The 16,256-nt window shown below is 55.2% G+C and overlaps 8 protein-coding genes across 8 annotated transcripts; 5 read left to right on the top strand and 3 right to left on the bottom strand.

The window, feature by feature from the left end:
• Positions 1-1,341: 1,341 nt before the first annotated feature.
• C7974DRAFT_435306 (uncharacterized protein) lies at positions 1,342-4,616 on the bottom strand (the record flags this gene model as incomplete). The annotated part of the gene is made up of 2 exons (XM_046145050.1): positions 1,342-4,236; positions 4,602-4,616. The coding sequence occupies 2 exons, from the start codon at positions 4,614-4,616 to the stop codon at positions 1,342-1,344; spliced, it is 2,910 nt and encodes a 969-aa protein (XP_045995702.1).
• Positions 4,617-4,725: 109 nt separating this feature from the next.
• On the top strand, positions 4,726-6,577 carry C7974DRAFT_435307 (Gcd10p family-domain-containing protein; the record flags this gene model as incomplete). Its single annotated transcript, XM_046145051.1, has 2 exons — positions 4,726-4,811; positions 4,885-6,577. 2 exons carry the CDS (start codon positions 4,726-4,728, stop codon positions 6,575-6,577), a joined length of 1,779 nt encoding a protein of 592 aa, XP_045995703.1.
• Positions 6,578-6,803: 226 nt separating this feature from the next.
• C7974DRAFT_377904 (actin-related protein 2/3 complex subunit 3) lies at positions 6,804-7,562 on the bottom strand (the record flags this gene model as incomplete). The annotated part of the gene is made up of 3 exons (XM_046140384.1): positions 6,804-7,049; positions 7,110-7,481; positions 7,557-7,562. The coding sequence occupies 3 exons, from the start codon at positions 7,560-7,562 to the stop codon at positions 6,804-6,806; spliced, it is 624 nt and encodes a 207-aa protein (XP_045995704.1).
• Positions 7,563-7,851: 289 nt separating this feature from the next.
• On the top strand, positions 7,852-9,083 carry C7974DRAFT_315154 (P-loop containing nucleoside triphosphate hydrolase protein; the record flags this gene model as incomplete). The annotated part of the gene is made up of 2 exons (XM_046138497.1): positions 7,852-7,985; positions 8,036-9,083. 2 exons carry the CDS (start codon positions 7,852-7,854, stop codon positions 9,081-9,083), a joined length of 1,182 nt encoding a protein of 393 aa, XP_045995705.1.
• A 189-nt stretch (positions 9,084-9,272) lies between these two features.
• Positions 9,273-11,094, top strand: C7974DRAFT_220110 (uncharacterized protein). Its single transcript, XM_046137153.1, has 2 exons — positions 9,273-9,512; positions 9,590-11,094. The coding sequence occupies exons 1-2, from the start codon at positions 9,462-9,464 to the stop codon at positions 10,835-10,837; spliced, it is 1,299 nt and encodes a 432-aa protein (XP_045995706.1). The 5' UTR covers positions 9,273-9,461; the 3' UTR covers positions 10,838-11,094.
• C7974DRAFT_362758 (S-adenosyl-L-methionine-dependent methyltransferase) lies at positions 10,929-12,612 on the top strand. Its single transcript, XM_046139741.1, has 3 exons — positions 10,929-11,366; positions 11,420-11,807; positions 11,861-12,612. Exons 1-3 carry the CDS (start codon positions 11,351-11,353, stop codon positions 12,510-12,512), a joined length of 1,056 nt encoding a protein of 351 aa, XP_045995707.1. The 5' UTR covers positions 10,929-11,350; the 3' UTR covers positions 12,513-12,612.
• A 164-nt stretch (positions 12,613-12,776) lies between these two features.
• Positions 12,777-13,357, bottom strand: C7974DRAFT_362762 (uncharacterized protein). Its single transcript, XM_046139742.1, has 3 exons — positions 13,309-13,357; positions 13,108-13,253; positions 12,777-13,060 (listed from the first exon to the last, which is right to left on the bottom strand). Exons 2-3 carry the CDS (start codon positions 13,237-13,239, stop codon positions 12,995-12,997), a joined length of 198 nt encoding a protein of 65 aa, XP_045995708.1. The 5' UTR covers positions 13,240-13,253; positions 13,309-13,357; the 3' UTR covers positions 12,777-12,994.
• Positions 13,358-13,434: 77 nt separating this feature from the next.
• C7974DRAFT_398083 (kinase-like domain-containing protein) lies at positions 13,435-15,621 on the top strand. The gene has a single exon (XM_046142273.1). It carries the CDS (start codon positions 13,673-13,675, stop codon positions 15,383-15,385), a length of 1,713 nt encoding a protein of 570 aa, XP_045995709.1. The 5' UTR covers positions 13,435-13,672; the 3' UTR covers positions 15,386-15,621.
• Positions 15,622-16,256: the final 635 nt, after the last annotated feature.

A 16,256-nucleotide genomic window follows, 5' to 3' on the forward strand; every position in this document is an offset into this window, starting at 1 on the left:
GCGATACCTGGTTTTAGCCGCCACACCAAGGACAACGTTTATTTAAATCTACATGTTAGATGATCCAGAACACCCTACACCGAAGTCTTAGACCTCAGGTGCTCAACCAGGAGCGGACAAGGTAGATGTGCTCTCTGTCAGCCTTGCCAGTAGGATTCAATCTCCCACGCTAAGGATTACATTGCAGCAACCACGAAGCAGGGTACCCCTGACACGGGCAGCAGAGGTGCTGCAACTGCACCGGTGACCACACCAAGCATTCCTCCTCTGGTGCAGCACGAAATCCATCGCCCCTGTGACTCAGCCTTGCGTAAGCCCTCTCACCCCAAAAATCAGCCTTGGGCGAGACTCTCACAGGGTACGTCTCCGCAACAATGCTGAATGCCGTAGATAGGGTTGAAACACCATTATTCTAGCAAAGAGCTCTAAGCGCAACGAAATGCACACATTTATTGTTGAACCTTTCAGTCTCGGCAGATCTCACTGTTTGCTTCGATAGAAGACAGAACACGCAGACCCTCACTCCAAAACTATCAATACTGCTGCGATCGCACAGTCATCCTCCAAATCTACACCGATACTCGAGATGTAGCAAGACCAGTTGAGCCCAGCGTTCCTGCTCTCCCGCCCGGAAAGACGAGGGGGAAGACAGCGTGCTTACCAGGCCCACTCTACTAAATTTGTCTTGCACGCTAGAGATTGCAGTGCAATATGCGGACGACCTATGTACTCGCTTGCCTAAAATGATGCTGCTCTCGACATTTGTAGCGGAAGCAAATGCACTGCAATCTCTAGCGCCGCCGAGGCGACACAGCGAGCAGGCTGACGGCGGCCTTGGCCTGCTCTTCTGCGCTAGAGATTGCAGTGCAACATTTGCCACAAACTACACTATACGTTCGGGGCCTTAAGATTTTGGTACAAGGCTGTGCTCCAGCGCCAAGGACACTATTGTACGTGTGGCGTGAGTACTATTTGATCATATCGAGTATCGGAACGTCTTTGAAACGATCTGAGCGGTACAGTCATCACGTCGTCTATGGCTGCAGGAGCCTCCAGAGTAGTGTAAGATCTACTATGTGTCATCACCATGAGTTTTCGAGAAGGAGGATAAACAGATGATTATGTGAGAACAAGTCTCGGGTGTAGACATTCGCTATAAAACAGAATCTGAAGCCGACATCACAGCCAAAGCCGTCCAGGCACGAAGACGACACAACGCCAGGGTATAACTAAAAACTCGAAATCTCAGCTCATCGTACAGTGCGACTGACAATACTGGGCAAAACTCCTAGAAACCGGTATGGTCAGTATTGAGAAGGACAACGGGGAGGTGATGCGTGTCTACATGACAACGCACTTTTCACGCTCCTCGCCGTTCGGGCCCACCACTCCAGCGCTCTGGCGTCTTCCAGGCCTTCCTATGTTTGAGCCTGGCGCCTGCTGTCTGCCAGAGAACCGTCTACCGGAGGGGCCGGCTCCGGGACCAGCCCCGGAAGCGCTGTTGAGCTGATAAGCACTGCCTTGGCCGGGCAGCGGAGCATTCGGATTCGCAGGGTGACCAGCAGGAGGGTTGTACTGCGGAGCCGTTGAAGCCTCTTCGTAGGTTGGCGGTGGAGCTGGGCCTTCATTAGGCCTATAGCCCGTGATGTTGTTGCGGCGCGGTGGAATCGTTGGTGGCTGCTCTCCAGGACGCGAAGCCCTGCGATTAGCAGGGCGTTCGCGTGCTTGCGCTGCTATCGCGTTTTCGGACGCCTGGTTGTCACGCACACGTTGTTCAGCCTCGCGTCTCTCACGGTCCTCTTCTTCTTCTTGAAGCTGGAGTGCCAAAGCCAGATCATGGTCTTCTTGTTCAGCTCTACTCAGACCAGTAGGCGAAGTTGGTTCTTCGGCCGGAGCAGCAGGCTCGGAGGTTGGAGCTGATTGCTGCTGGACCGGTCGGCGAGTCGGTACAGTCGTCCAGCCCTGACCGTTGTCGTTGACTGGTCTCTGCTCCTGTTGCTGGATTGCTTGCTGGGGGGCGGAATCGTGATTTCCAACAGGCCGGAAATCGCCCGAGAAGAGCTCACTCCCCATACCGTTGACATCGACTAACGACTCCCACACAATCTCATCGTGTGTAGAATAGCCCTGATCTGTCACTAGGGTCACAAGATTTTGTGTTCGAGAGTCCTTGATCAAGGTAGAGAAATGATCATTGCGGAAGAGAATGGCGACTTGGCCGGGTTGTAAGCTGTCTTTCATGACCTTTAGACCATGATCTGTCAGTTGTGTAGGCCATCTGCTCAGGAACTCTTTGATGGCGTGAATATCAGTAAACATCTGCTGTTCACTGTCTGTCAAGGGCTCTCCGGATTGCAATTTCGCGTCCAGCTCTTCCTCTTGGAACTGGACGTATTGTGATGTTTCGTATGACTTCGCCACGCGCTCGAAAGCTTGATATGCCTCAGAACCTTCTTCTGGAAGCCACCCATGGATTAGCGGAATATCGAACGTACGATACAGAGTCATATCCGGTGTATTCTCGAAGCTTCCGGCTTTGGCTCCAAGGGGGTTGGCAGGCACAACATTACCGCGAGTGTTCTCAGTATCAGGTACCAGCATCGGATTGACGTTCAGACCGGTGTGGAGGGCGAGGAGGAACTTGTACAAGTCGCTAACATCCGGAAGCTCTTGAGCTGCATCACCTCGACGGCCCGACATGAGTTCATCGAACACAGCATCGAGCAGAAGACCAAGACTGACCTGCTCACGTGTACATAATGTTTCCACCAAAGCGGTATCAATCCCAGATGGAGTCGAGAGCACGAGTGCATTCACCAGAGCTAGTAGGGGACACGGTCCATTCAAGTTCTGTGTAAGAATCGGCGATGTGCGAAGGCCTGGCTTATTAACGTCGTGCCATCGAATATGCTTGATCTGGTAATGCTCTCTTCTTTGCCTGTTCATAGCAGTGCTTGGCGACTCGGGCACCGGAGATGCGGCCGCGATGACACCCGTCTCAATCGGTCGCGGAGGATATGCAGGTGGCTCCTCCTCTGTCGGTCTGCGCGGTGGGAGCGGTGGCCGCGGCTCATCTTCAGATGGTGCAGGTGGTTGCTGTGGAGAGATCTGCTGCGGCTGATCCTGAATGTGAGGGACAGGGGGTGGCTGCGACTGCGGAATAGGAGGAGGCGCGTAGGCTGGCTGAAGAGTCGGCGCTGCGAAGTCCTGCTCGGCATGTGGTGGCGTAGATTGGGCGGTTGATTCGAAACGCTGGGCCGGGTAGTCAGAGAGTTGCTGCTGCTGGAGGGAATGATCTGGAACCGCTTGTTTTGGCTCATTGAAATCTGCTGCAATGGCGGGCGCACTTTGGTGCCAAACATCCGGCTCTTGCTGAATTTTTTGAGGTGCCTCGTATGTTGTGGTTTCAGGTCGTTGATTTAGTGGCGCAGTTCCTGTAGCAGTGCTCCACGGGTTGGCACCGGGAGAATCATCTCTGGGGTGCTCGGTCTGAGGGGTAGCGGACTCGTATGCGAGCACAGGCGGCTGTTCAACAAACTGTTGTCTTTGTGTTTGAGCCGTATTGTTGTGGAGGCCCAGGTTTGCCATGTGGTTCGTGGGTGTAGACGGTGACTGGAAAGCAGGAAGCTCCACTGGCTCGAAGCGCTGAGATTGCCCCTGTGAATCCCCCCAGACATTATCGCCGTCGAACGTGCTCTGCCCGGTCGTCTGCATTTTGAGGTACGGATTGTTGGTCTTGAGAGGTATAGAGCCACTCGAGCCGTCGTTTGAAATAGTGCTCACGCCGCCGTACGAAATGCCGCTGGCTCCGGTCGCCATGGGCGAGATGTTCTCCCAGGACTTCTTGATGGGCACGCCCAGTGGGGGACCAGGCCTCAAAGCATCTGGGAGAGTGCCTTGTGTGTTCGATGTTACGGCCGGCGCCTTCCCTCCCGCAGGTCTCAGCGAGTCTGGCACGCCTCCCGGGCTGGGGTCGTCCCAGATGTCGTCATCGTCCGACTTGTCCCACTCCTCGTCGCTGTAGTCCGATTCGTCGAGCAGTTCGTCGTCTTTGTGCGGGGCTGCTGTATCTGACGTCTTAAAATTGGCGGCGGGGGTGCTGCTGGCGCCCGTAGGATAGCCATTCGGTGCTGATGCAGCAGGAATCGTGGGCGGTAGCTCTTCGCCCGGTGCGAGGGGGTAGGGGGGATTCGCTTTCGAGAGAGGCGCTGGCACGAGGCCGTCGTCGGCAGAGGGCTTCATCACCATTGTGTCGGTCGTGGTGGTGAGGCGAGTGGACACAGGTGAGGGTGTACAAGCAAGCTCAAGCCACCGGGGTGGGTGGTTGGCCGAAGTAGTAGCTTGGCTTCCGTATCGAGGCCAAGACAAGTTTATTGGGAGTCCTGATCGTGCGATTACAGAAAGGACGTATCCAAGTCCGCACCCAGGCCGCCTTATGCGTACGCGGCCAGGCGCGCAGCGATGCGGAAGCTACGAGCCCGTGCAGTAGCTACGTAATGCCGCCGGTCTGCGCCACAGGTGTGGCGAGTCGTGGCGCAGTGTGGAGACGCGCATGTGAATTTGGGGTTGAGGTGACTAGTTTTCGCCATGACCATTTTTGCCGTTTCTGGCTCCATTGCGCCTCGCGCCTCTCGCCTCTCGCAACGGTCACTGCATGCAGCATAGAGAGCTCAGCATCGCACATGATCTAGTAGATACGGACAGTAGTGGCGACACCGAACAAGCATGCACTCCCACATACGGCCCAATACGCACGTCGCGTTGCGCCTGCCGTCAGGCATTTTGAAGGTCGTGGAGCTCAAACCCAACACGTACGTTGCATAGCCGGAGTGAGCCCTCCATTGTCGCCCTGATTTTCAGGCACCTGTTCTAAAGCTTCTATAGTAATATTTTCCTGGGAAAGTTCGGAACCTTCAATTCAAACCTCCTACTCGGCCGCCCGTACTACCTCACCTACGAAGTACTCGACAAAGATGACGGCAAAGCAAAGACCGAATTGCGCGTTGTGCCAGCTGCCGAGCTTCACGCCGAAGCGGTAGGAGACGGACACGCGCCCCCGCCTGCCGCCGAAGAAGCAGACGAGAGTGCTGAGGGCGGCGCTGGGTTCGACATTGTAGGCGCCGACGGCGAGGTCATAATGCGTAACAATCGCCTGACCGTGGATGACGCAACACGACAGACTCTCACTATGGAGGAGATTGAGGAGCTGAAGAAGGCCGGCACCGGGTCAGGGAAAGAGATTATCGCGAAAATCATGGCATCGCACCAGGCCATCAGTGAAAAGACAGCCTTTTCGCTGGCCAAGTACACACTGCGAAAATCGCGAAAATTCTTAAGGCGATTCACAGCGCTCCCCGTGGATGTTAGGAACCTGACCGAGCACATTTTGGAGAAGGAGGCGTACAGAATCATGGAGTTGAGAGAGGAAATGCTGGGTCTGATCTGCAGTTGGTCCAACGTCCACTGCGGCGCAACCAGCCGTCTCCTGACCGCCGAAGACGGCATCAGCCAAATAGGCGGAGGGCGCTGGCTCGTAGTTGACGACACTGGCGGCCTCGTCACCGCTGCACTCGCCGAAAAGATGGGCATTCTCTACCCGACAGAGGAAACAGACGACACCACATCCGAGGAAGAGGAGACCGCACAAGAACCCCCACAAACTGACGCGCAGCCCGACACCACGATGCCCGACGCAGACCAAGCCACAGCCGACGCCGCAACTCGTCCCCGCAAAGTCCCTCGACCGCATATTCCCCAAATGTCCGCCTACACAAATACTCTCACCGTCCTACATCCAAACAACCAACCCAACCTCGCCTGTCTCAAGTACTTCGGCTACGACGTCGGCCAGCCCTCGCCCTCGCACCCTCTGTACAAGCACCTGAAATCGCTCTCCTGGCTCTCGCTCCTCGCACCTCAAGACGACCCGTCTTACATCGAGCCCGAGCTGCTCTCCGCTGCCGAGCTCGAAGCACTGAAGAGCAGCAAGCGTGGCAACTACTACAAGAAGCGACGGCGGTGGGAGCGCACGGCGCGCGTTGTCAACGAGACACAACGCGGCGGCTTCGACGGTGTCGTGGTCGCCACCTCGATGGACGTCCGGGGCGTCCTGCGCGAGCTGGTGCCGCTGGTGCGCGGCGGCGGCAAGGTCGTCGTGTACCACCAGAACGCCGAGCCGCTTGTGGAGCTCGTGGACTGCTACAGCAAGGACCGACGTGCGGCGTTTATCGCGCGCGAATTTGGGACTGGAGCGCAGCAGAACGGGAAAAGGGCGGCGGAGGGTGGAGATGATGCTGTCGAGGGGGAGGATGAGGCGGATTTCCCTGTAAATCCGACGTTGCTGCTTGCGCCGAGCCTGCAGACGGCGAGGGCGAGGCAATGGCAGGTCCTACCTGAGCGGACGCATCCTATGATGACGAGCAAGGGTGGTGCGGAGGGTTATTTGTTTACGGCCACGAGGGTTATACCAGTTGAGGGGAGGGTGGAGGCGAGAGGGCATGGGACGAGGAAGAAGAGGAAGACCGCGGTAGAAACGCCTGCGGAAACCAGCGCCGCAGACACGCCGGTGGAGGTATGAGATCATATATCGTTAGGAATATACAACCGATTTATGTATGAGCGAGGACTGCTGCTGTCTCTTTGGGTGCGAACCATGCCGAATCTGGATCGTGCTCGTGCTTTTGACATCCAGGTATCCAAAATGTGAGTGTACGTTCAGTTGGATATAATGCGCTTGGCAAGTTCGGAGCTCGCTGGCTGGAAGTTATGTCAATTCTCAATATGTGTCTATGCCTTTCCCGCATCTACAATGCCTTGCCCATGAACTTCCTCTTAGTGTAGCTCAACCACCACTTGCTCGGCGCACCTGTATCGTCCGCGTACACCCTGTTCAGTAACCTTGTCGCTAGCTCCTGCCGCATCTGCATGATGTACTGTCTCAGGATCTCCGCTGAGTTCCTGTCTGGTGGTGCCTCGAAAGCCTGGTTTAAGGGGAAGCCTGCATCACCGGGAATGGAGAAGTTGGTGTCGAGAGCAAGGTTCATGACGGCCTATTTCCATTAGTAAGGCCAGATCTGATTATTCCTGAGCTCCAGGTGTTTTAGACGCACCTTCTCAGCTTCTCTCCGCGACATGCCTGGCTTGATCTTGCCAAGCACCTCGCTCACGTACAGGATGCCATAAATGAGCACGCGGTCGGCAGGTCCCTTGATTTCGAAGTTGCGGAAGAATGTGTTTGCGCGAAACAGGGCCAGGATCTCATCGAGCGGGTCGTACGACTCGTGTGCTGCATCGATGGTGAGCTCCGTGACGTCGGCGGGAAGCGCTGGGAGCTGTTGTGCGGGACCGCGAGTCCTTGTGCGGAGAGGGAGGAGCGCGAAGTTGCCTGGTGCATCGGTCAGTGGGCGGGCTGCTACAGCGGCCGGGCGGTAAGTACCAATCAGCTGCTGGTTGGGCTCCTCGAGGAAGACGGAGTGGTAGGCCTGGCGGGGTTAGCTGGGTGGCACAATTGCGAACGACACTGTGCGGTGATGCTCGCAAGACGACTCGTCACTCACAGGCATCTTGAGAAATGCTGCCGCTGGCGCTGTGGTGTGTGGAGCTTTCGAGGGGTCCGGAGGGCGGATGGCGGTGATGGCGCAGCTTAGTGCTGTGAGGTGTGCCGTAGGGCTGAACGGGGCGGGGATCGGGGGTTGACATAAGCAGCTGCCAATTAACGCGTCCGTCGCGTCCCCCAGCTCGCGTCGTCATTGCGGGAAAGTCTTCGACCCTACGATCACCGACCACGCATCGGCTCACACTTGTCAATTCTCTCCACCCCCCATTTCCAGTCACTCTCGTTTCACCACCAACATGTCGGACATTGAAGACGAAATGGACATTGATGCGCCCGTCGCAGACACCTCGATCAGCTTTGGTGGAGACTCGAAGAAGGGCAAGAGAAGTGCAGCTAATCTGCCTGTGGAAGCAGAAGACTCGTTGCCATGGTTGGTCATATCGCTGCAAAGGTGAAAGCCTGGAGCTAACCTCCTGTCAGGGTGGAAAAGTATCGACCAACATCTCTCGCAGAGGTTGAAGGACACCAAGACATCATTGCGACTATCAACAAATTCGTCGACTCGAACCGACTCCCACATTTACTCCTCTATGGCCCACCAGGAACTGGCAAGACATCGACTGTACTTGCCCTGGCACGACGGATATACGGCAACAAGAACATGAGACAGATGGTCTTGGAGCTGAATGCATCCGACGACAGAGGCATCGACGTTGTACGAGAGCAGATCAAGACCTTCAGTAGTACAAAGCAGATCTTCTCGGCTGCTCCGAAAGCAGGCGATGCGTCGCTTGCCACGTTCAAGCTCATTATTCTGGACGAGGCCGATGCCATGACCTCAACAGCGCAAATGGCCCTTCGACGTATCATGGAGAAGTACACGGCCAACACCCGATTCTGCATCATCGCAAACTACACACATAAGCTTTCGCCGGCGCTGCTCTCCCGATGCACCCGTTTCCGCTTCTCGCCACTGAAAGAGCGTGACATCAGAAATTTAGTGGACAAGGTCGTTGAAGAGGAGACCGTCAACATCACCCAGGATGCTACAGAGTCGCTAGTTACACTCAGCAAGGGAGACATGAGGCGAGCACTCAATGTTCTGCAAGCTTGTCACGCTTCTAGCACACCTTTGCAGCCACCTGGCAAGCCAGCAGTGGACCCCAGCACCATCGTACGAGACCAGATAACACAGACCACGATCTACGACTGCATCGCCGCACCGCACCCCTCGGATATCAAGTTCATCATCGACACTCTGCTCTCGACGAACGATATGACCCAGTGTTTGCGCACAGTCAATAACCTGAAAACACTGAAAGGGTTGGCGCTTGCCGATATTCTTACTGCGGTCAGTGAGGAGCTTGTCGAGAACGAGGTTCCACCACAAGTTATGGTGACATGGATGTCAGGCTTAGCGGACATCGAATACAGGCTCAGTGGAGGGGGTAGCGAGGCAATACAGACCGGCGCTGCTGTCGGAGTTATCCGCACTGGTGTGGAGCTGATGGGGAATGGGAAGAAGTGAAGGAATACAGGCATATGGGTGAATGGCGTTCAACAGGACATTGGCGGCACAAACTCCGCAAGACGATACCACAGCGATACTTGAACAATCAAAGCGCAACCACCGTGCGGGTTGCACAAGACCTTGTGTAACTCTACCAGGAACGCCTGTGAGTAGATCGTGTCCAACCAATACTGACACTGGAATCCCCCAGAAACGCACGACGGTGGGGCCGAATATTCCTGTAGGCGCCAGCGGTCTCGATTGTTGATGTAAACAAGCAGCAGTTCGTGAAGACGCGCCAACACGAAAATCCCACGCTACTTTGAAACGCGACGAACCCCCACATTTACCAGCCATCGTCCCCACCAACGTGACATCCAAGGTACTTGAACCACTATGATAACCCCGATAAAGCAGAAAAGGAAAGCCGACGACATGGCCGATTCTGTAAGTACTCCGGCGACATCGAAACCGCACTGATCGCGACATGCGCCTTGTTGTCGCAATGTGCTAATGCGCCACAGCTGTCTCACACACCGGCAAAGCGGCGAGTGACAGCTCAACCAAAGAAACGCTTATCGATACCCGGAGCGTTCCCATCAGCGGAACTCTCCAGCCAGGAAACTTCGCAAAGGTCCGCGCATTCGGTTGTTTCTGCTAGAACAGTCGATGTTCGACAAGCCCAGACCAGTAGAGCAGCGCCGCTTCCAAAAGCACAATCAAAGCCGACGATTGCATCGAACAGGGTGCAAAAGTCTACGACTCGTCAACCATCCACACCAAGGAAACAACGGTCGAGTAAAAAGCTCTCAGTTGTCACCCCAAAGGCAGAGCGACAATCGAAACGTCAGGATGTCACTATGCGCTTTTCGTTTAGCAATCAACTTAGAAATGCGCAAGGTCCCCTAAAAAAGGGTAGAAGAAGAGGGAGGCCTTCAAGTCCTGAGGATGCGCTGCCCTACAAGCCTGTGTTATCACCTATCGTTTCGCCCACCAAACGGCTTACGCCTCACCGTCGTGGCAAAGAGGATAAAGTTCTGAATAGAAGTTTTTCTGAGTTGCTAGTCACGACTGCGCAAAACAACCTTACCGGCCCCTTAAAACATGACTACACAGACACCCCATCAGATCTATCGTCGGAGCCAAATCACGAACCAAAAGCACCTGATCCATCCGTGTTTTCACACCCTAGCAAGAAACGGGAAGGCTATGGATTCAGCTACTCGGAACCACTCTGGTATGACTCAGACGAATACCCCGACACAGAATGCGACTGGGACCCTAAAGATGACGGGCAATCCGCGCCGCTCGATGCACTATTCGATCAGAGTAGTTCATTTGAGGATATTGTCGTCATGAGAGATGTCGGCTCCTTCCACATTGCTAAGCCCCAGCGTATCCTCCAGTGCACAAAAGCCACTAGAGAAGACACTGTGCGCCTGAAACAACGGGCGAAGACGTTGTTCAAATGGGATGAAAGCGGTAACGTATATTCATCGCTCGTCGGAAGACTAGAGCGCATGGTCTATAGCGATCTGGAGAAGAAATTCGGTGGCCGTGACAGCTCCGTGCCGTCCGTCGTGCAGTGCGCAAGCAAGCTGAAGGACTTCCTACAACGAAACAAGGAAGAACGAATTGAGACGGGTGAGAGCCGTCGTGCAGTAGAGCACGAAATTGAGTGGGCAACATGGCTTACAGAAGCTAGTCGGACGGGTGTCATGCATTTAAAGACCCAGGGCTGCAGCTGTCGGCCAGACTGGGAGGAAGATTGAGCTGTGATGTAGCACCCTGCGAATACCCCAGCGCATATTTGAACTACCTTCTTGTAACTAATATTACTAAAGACTAGACCGTCAAGGCTGGTACGCTGGTCCTTGTACTCGCTACGCTGGTCCTTGTACTCGCTACGCTACACATGCGACCAATGGACGTCACACGCAGATCGTGGCATGCAATCATTCCTCTCATTGGCTGATACTTTGGTTTGCACTCAGTACAGCTTCCACGACTGTAAAGTCTACAAAATGTACATATATACGAAGATTTCCTCCCTCGTTCCGACGCTGAGACGCAGTGCTCGATGTAGCATGTGTCGACGTCATCGATACCGACTAAGCCGCAAACAGCGCACTACTTTGGGCGTGAAACTACCTACAGCCTCAACCACTTGGCCTGAAAGTCACGATATCTGATCCGTGTTTACTTCGAGATACACTACTTCGACTCGTTGTTGAGTGCACTGTTAACTGTCATCGAGTCCATCGCTTGTTGCCAACACCTTCAAGATGAATTACATCTCCGGTACATCCGCTATAACTTTCCACATAGGAAGTACACCTGTTAACAATGGCCAGATTATGTGATGTCTGACGCCGTTGTCAACCCTCTTCTAGACAATGGATACCTCCCACACTTTGTCATTCGTCGCGGTATCCGGGCCCAACTCGCAGACCGCTTGAACTCGATTGCAACTACATCACTCGAGGCAGCATATGAGTCCAAAATGAAGTATGTTGAACTGCTTCGCACCAGACCCATCGCCATTGAGACGGCAACCGCAAACGAGCAGCACTATGAAGTCGGCACTTCTGTATTAAAAGGCATGCTCGGCCCGCGAATGAAGTACTCGGCCTGCTTGTATGAAAAGGGCGGGGAAACGCTTGCACAGGCGGAAATCGCAATGTTGAAACTCTACGTGCAGAGAGCGGATTTGAAAGACGGACAGCGCATTTTGGATCTCGGGTACGTCCCATCATCTCAACACCCCACGTGACAACACGTGCTAACAGATGCAGCTGTGGATGGGGCTCAGCATCTCTCTTCTTCGCCGAAGTCTTCCCCAACTCGCAAATCACCGCCTTCTCCAACAGCCGCACGCAGAAACAGCACATCGACAGCGTCGCCGCATCCAAAGGCTTCAAAAACCTGACCGTGATCACTGGCGACGTCGTCGACTACGAGTTCGAGCCCAACAGCTTCGACCGCGTCGTCTCCATCGAGCTCTTCGAGCACATGAAGAACTATGCGCTGCTAACCGCCAAGGTATCACGTGCGCTCAAGCCCGGCGGCAAGTTGTTCGTGCACATCTTCGCGCACAAGACTACGCCGTATGACTTTGACGGTGGGTGGATGACAGAGCATTTCTTCACGGGCGGCACGATGCCGTCGGCTGATTTGTTGCTTTTCTTCCAAGAGGAGCTGAGACTCAAGAGGCAGTGGTGGGTCAATGGCATGCATTATGGCAAGACGTGTGAGGATTGGTTGACGACGATGCTGAGTAATGAGAAGGTCATCAAGGAGGGGCTGAAGGAGACCTATGGGGAAGAGGGCGTGACGATGTGGTGGAATAGGTGGCAGGTCTTCTATCTGGCGTGTGCGGAGTTGTTTAAGTGGGAGGGAGGAGACACGTGGGGTGTTAGCCACTATCTCTTTGAAAAGCCGGAGTAGGTGGTGATCATAATCATTCGTAGCTGCAACCTTGGAGTGTCCAGGAATGTGACGACAGCCAAACCGTAGTATAGATGTACCAAACCGTTTTCTGAGCTGAGCCACTTTGCAGCGACTGTGTACCCATGGTGTGCATGCATGTCTTGTCTCTGGGAATGAGCAGGTTTAAGGGCTTAGTGGTAGTCAAAGCCTTGTGAGCCACTTAGATAGCCCGCGTTAGTCATGCCACTTGGACCTCAACCCACGACCTCGCTGAGACTATGATCCTGGCAGAGTTGTTGTATTGGCCGATATGAAAGCAATGATTTTGAAGAAGCGCGTTGGGCTTGTGATTTTACTTTGCATTCTTTCGCTGGGTTATTGTGCGTCATCTTCCACATCTGTAGTCTTGTACGGGCCTATGTACAATGCCCCTGACCCGTGCCTCCAAGCTTCTATGCCAATTCCCCGTCTCCCTCTGCCCTGTCCTATTCGATCATTGTTCAGTGGTCCCAGGGGTGCTTCCAGCCGAGCAGGGCCGGGCCGTCCTTCTTCGCGCGGTACATCAACTGCATCTGTTAGCGCGGGCGCAACCGGTGCAAGCCTTCTAACGTACGAAGAACCACATGGAGGCGCCGAGGCCGGTGGCCATGAATCTGTAGAACGGGCGGACGGGGTGGATCTTGATGGGGTGATTCGGCATCTCAGCGTACTTGGGCGGACCCATCCTGCGGAGTGTGGGCTGCATGGTGTGTGTGGAGCCTAGGCGGTGGTCAGAGAGGGAGCGGCGGTTCCTTGGGCGGCAACAGAGGCGTACCTGCGGCGTGTGCTGTGCAATGGCTCGTCGTGTTCGCAGGTGGTCGAGGTGAGGTTGCAGGCGATCGGAGCTAGTGCGGCAACGCCAAGAAGAGGTCGCGCATCACTGCAGTTCCACATGTTCCCTCTGCTATTGTGCCACCGCAGCAACAGCGCCATCGCCCGTTCGCCCGTCCGCCCATCCCATGGCAGCATCTGCCACCGTATCGCGCTCCGATTCACACTCATCACCTCCCATGTCCACTAAACCGCGTGCCTGCGACACTTCCACCACTGCTCCGCGCCGGATCTCATAGCGGAACGAGCCGGCGGACAAAGAGATCGTACTACATTGTTCACGAAGAAGCACAGCAGCGCCTTTCAAAATGGCGACCCCGGCGACTGGAACTCCGCAGAACGGCCTGCAGCGGAAGTACAAGGGATGCGCCAAGATTGGGGATTACGAGATGCTGCAGAAGCTGGGAGAGGGAACTTTTGGTGAAGTCCACAAAGCGCGTCAACGAAGCACCGGCAACGTCTTCGCGCTTAAAAAGATCTTGATGCACAATGAGAAGGACGGCTTCCCTATCACAGCGCTCCGAGAGATCAAGCTGCTGAAGATGCTGTCTCACGACAACGTCTTGAAACTGGAAGAGATGGCAGTCGAGCGACCGAGGGCGGAGGGTCGCAAGAGGGCAATCTTGTACATGGTCACCCCATACATGGACCACGATCTGTCAGGTCTGCTCGATAATCCGGACGTGAAGTTCCAGGAAGCGCAAATCAAATGCTACATGCTGCAGCTCTTCAAAGGCTTGCGCTACCTGCATGATAATCACATCCTTCATCGAGATATGAAGGCTGCCAACCTGCTCATCAACAACCGCGGGCGACTTCAGATTGCCGACTTTGGTCTTGCAAGACACTACGACGAGCAAGTCCCGCAACGAGGCAAGGGCAACGGCGAGGCCCGTCGAGAATACACAACGCTAGTCGTTACGCGATGGTACAGGCCCCCAGAGCTTTTGCTCCAGCTGCGAAGATACACTCCCGCAATCGATATGTGGGGTGCTGGGTGCGTCTTTGGCGAGATGTTCAAGCGTAAGCCTATCCTTGCAGGCCAAAGCGACCTTCACCAAGCGCAAATTATATTCGAGCTTGTTGGCTCTCCGAACGACCAGAGCATGCCCGGGTGGCAAGAGCTTCCTGGCGCTGAACCAATTCGCCAGTTTGCGCAAGGCACCAATACAATGGCGCAAAGATTCCGCGAGCTTTCCCCTGTAGGTCTGTCGCTACTAAAAGACCTCATGAGACTCGACTGGCGGCGGCGCATCAATGCAATCGACGCAATCGACCACCCTTACTTCAAGGAGTCCCCCAAACCTATGCGCGAAGAGGATATTCCCACATTCGCCGATTCACACGAACTTGACCGCCGCAATGCCCGGGGTCAGAAACAAGCGCTTCCACCAGCGCCTGCAGGAGGAACTGTTGGCGTTGGACCAAACGGAGAATGGACTGGCTCTGGCCCGCCACCGAACTCCTGGGGTAACGGCGACAGACGGTATGGTGGGCCTCAGGACCGCGGACCACCGGGCGTTGATCGTCCACAAAGGGGCTACAACAACCATGGCCCACGTTATGATCACAGGCCACCCCCGCCTCCGCCAGAAGGAGGCCGAAGGCCAAACTGGGGCAACGGCAATCTTCCCCCTCCTCCAGGAGAGGGTCGACACCCATTGCCACTCCCGCCGCGCTACGGTCCAGAAGGGGGCGATCGAAGACGTAACCAGCCACCACCCGGCGACACATACATACCCGCCTACCAAGGCGGCGAGCGCGGCGAGCGCCCGCGCGCATCCCGCGAACCCGACGACCGCCAACAAAGACGCGGATCGCGCGACTCGGGCAACTCACGTGACGGGCACACCGACGATCGTCGCCCATACCACAACGACAGACGGCCCGGCGACACACGAGGCTTCGCGCGAGATCGCAGAGACGGGCGCACGCGATCGCGTAGTCCGGATCGCAGGAACGACCGAGAAGGCCGAGACAACAGAGGAGCACGAAACGATGATATCTACAGGAGACGATAGGGTCTGTAATGTTGAGCTAGCAAACAAGATGTTCCCTTTTCCCTTTACTCTAATGAGATTATGCAGTTGGCGTGGCGTCTGTGGTTTCACATCATCATGGACGCGCGATACCTTAGATGCGGCGTTCTTCAGGGCTCGGGGCATTTGCATGGCGTTGCTGGGGCTTGGCTGTGCAGCGCAGGGCAGCGTTGGTATACATACCTAGGTAGTTGAGCGAATGCACATCGTTACTTGCAGGCGCTGGAGCGTGTGTGCAGTGTGGTGTTCAGAGCACTGAGCGCTGCTGAGTCGCGGTCGTCAGCCTCTGCCCTGCAGACCTCGCAGCCACGCTAGACATTGCAGTGCAGCAATGTGTTATCGCCTTGGTAGACGTCTGCCAGAACTCTCGGTTTCTAACCCCTCTGGCGCGCTAAAGATTGCAGTGCAATTTTGACTATAGACACTGATTCTCTGATCCTGCAACACCCTCAACATCAACACCTGTCAGCCTCACGAGGCTCCCCTGCCAGGCTAAAGACTGCAGTGCGAGCAGTCACATCAGGGCATGTCAGCCTCGTAGGACACCTCCGCCAGGCTAGGGATTGCAGTGCAAGTTGCATCCCGGTCGTTGCATGCAACGAATACAGCTTAGTGTTGATGTGTCTGCTAATGAAGAGCTAGGTGCAGTCTTGTGAGCAACTCGCCCATGCTAGAGACTGCAGTGCAGCTCGTCCGTGCTAGAGATTACAGTGCAAGTTGGCCGACAGCAGACACTACAAACACAGTAGGTAGCACAGAGGAGTTGCGTAAAACTACCGGGGTGTCGAGTAAGCCAACGACCCGCTGAATACCTAAGTGCTTTTTGCAGTACCCGAGACATGTATATCGTGGG

The sequence above is a fragment of the Boeremia exigua genome (assembly GCF_020726555.1).
Source record: "Boeremia exigua strain MPI-SDFR-AT-0100 chromosome Unknown C7974scaffold_8, whole genome shotgun sequence".
In the NCBI taxonomy this organism is placed as follows: Eukaryota; Fungi; Ascomycota; class Dothideomycetes; order Pleosporales; family Didymellaceae; genus Boeremia; species Boeremia exigua.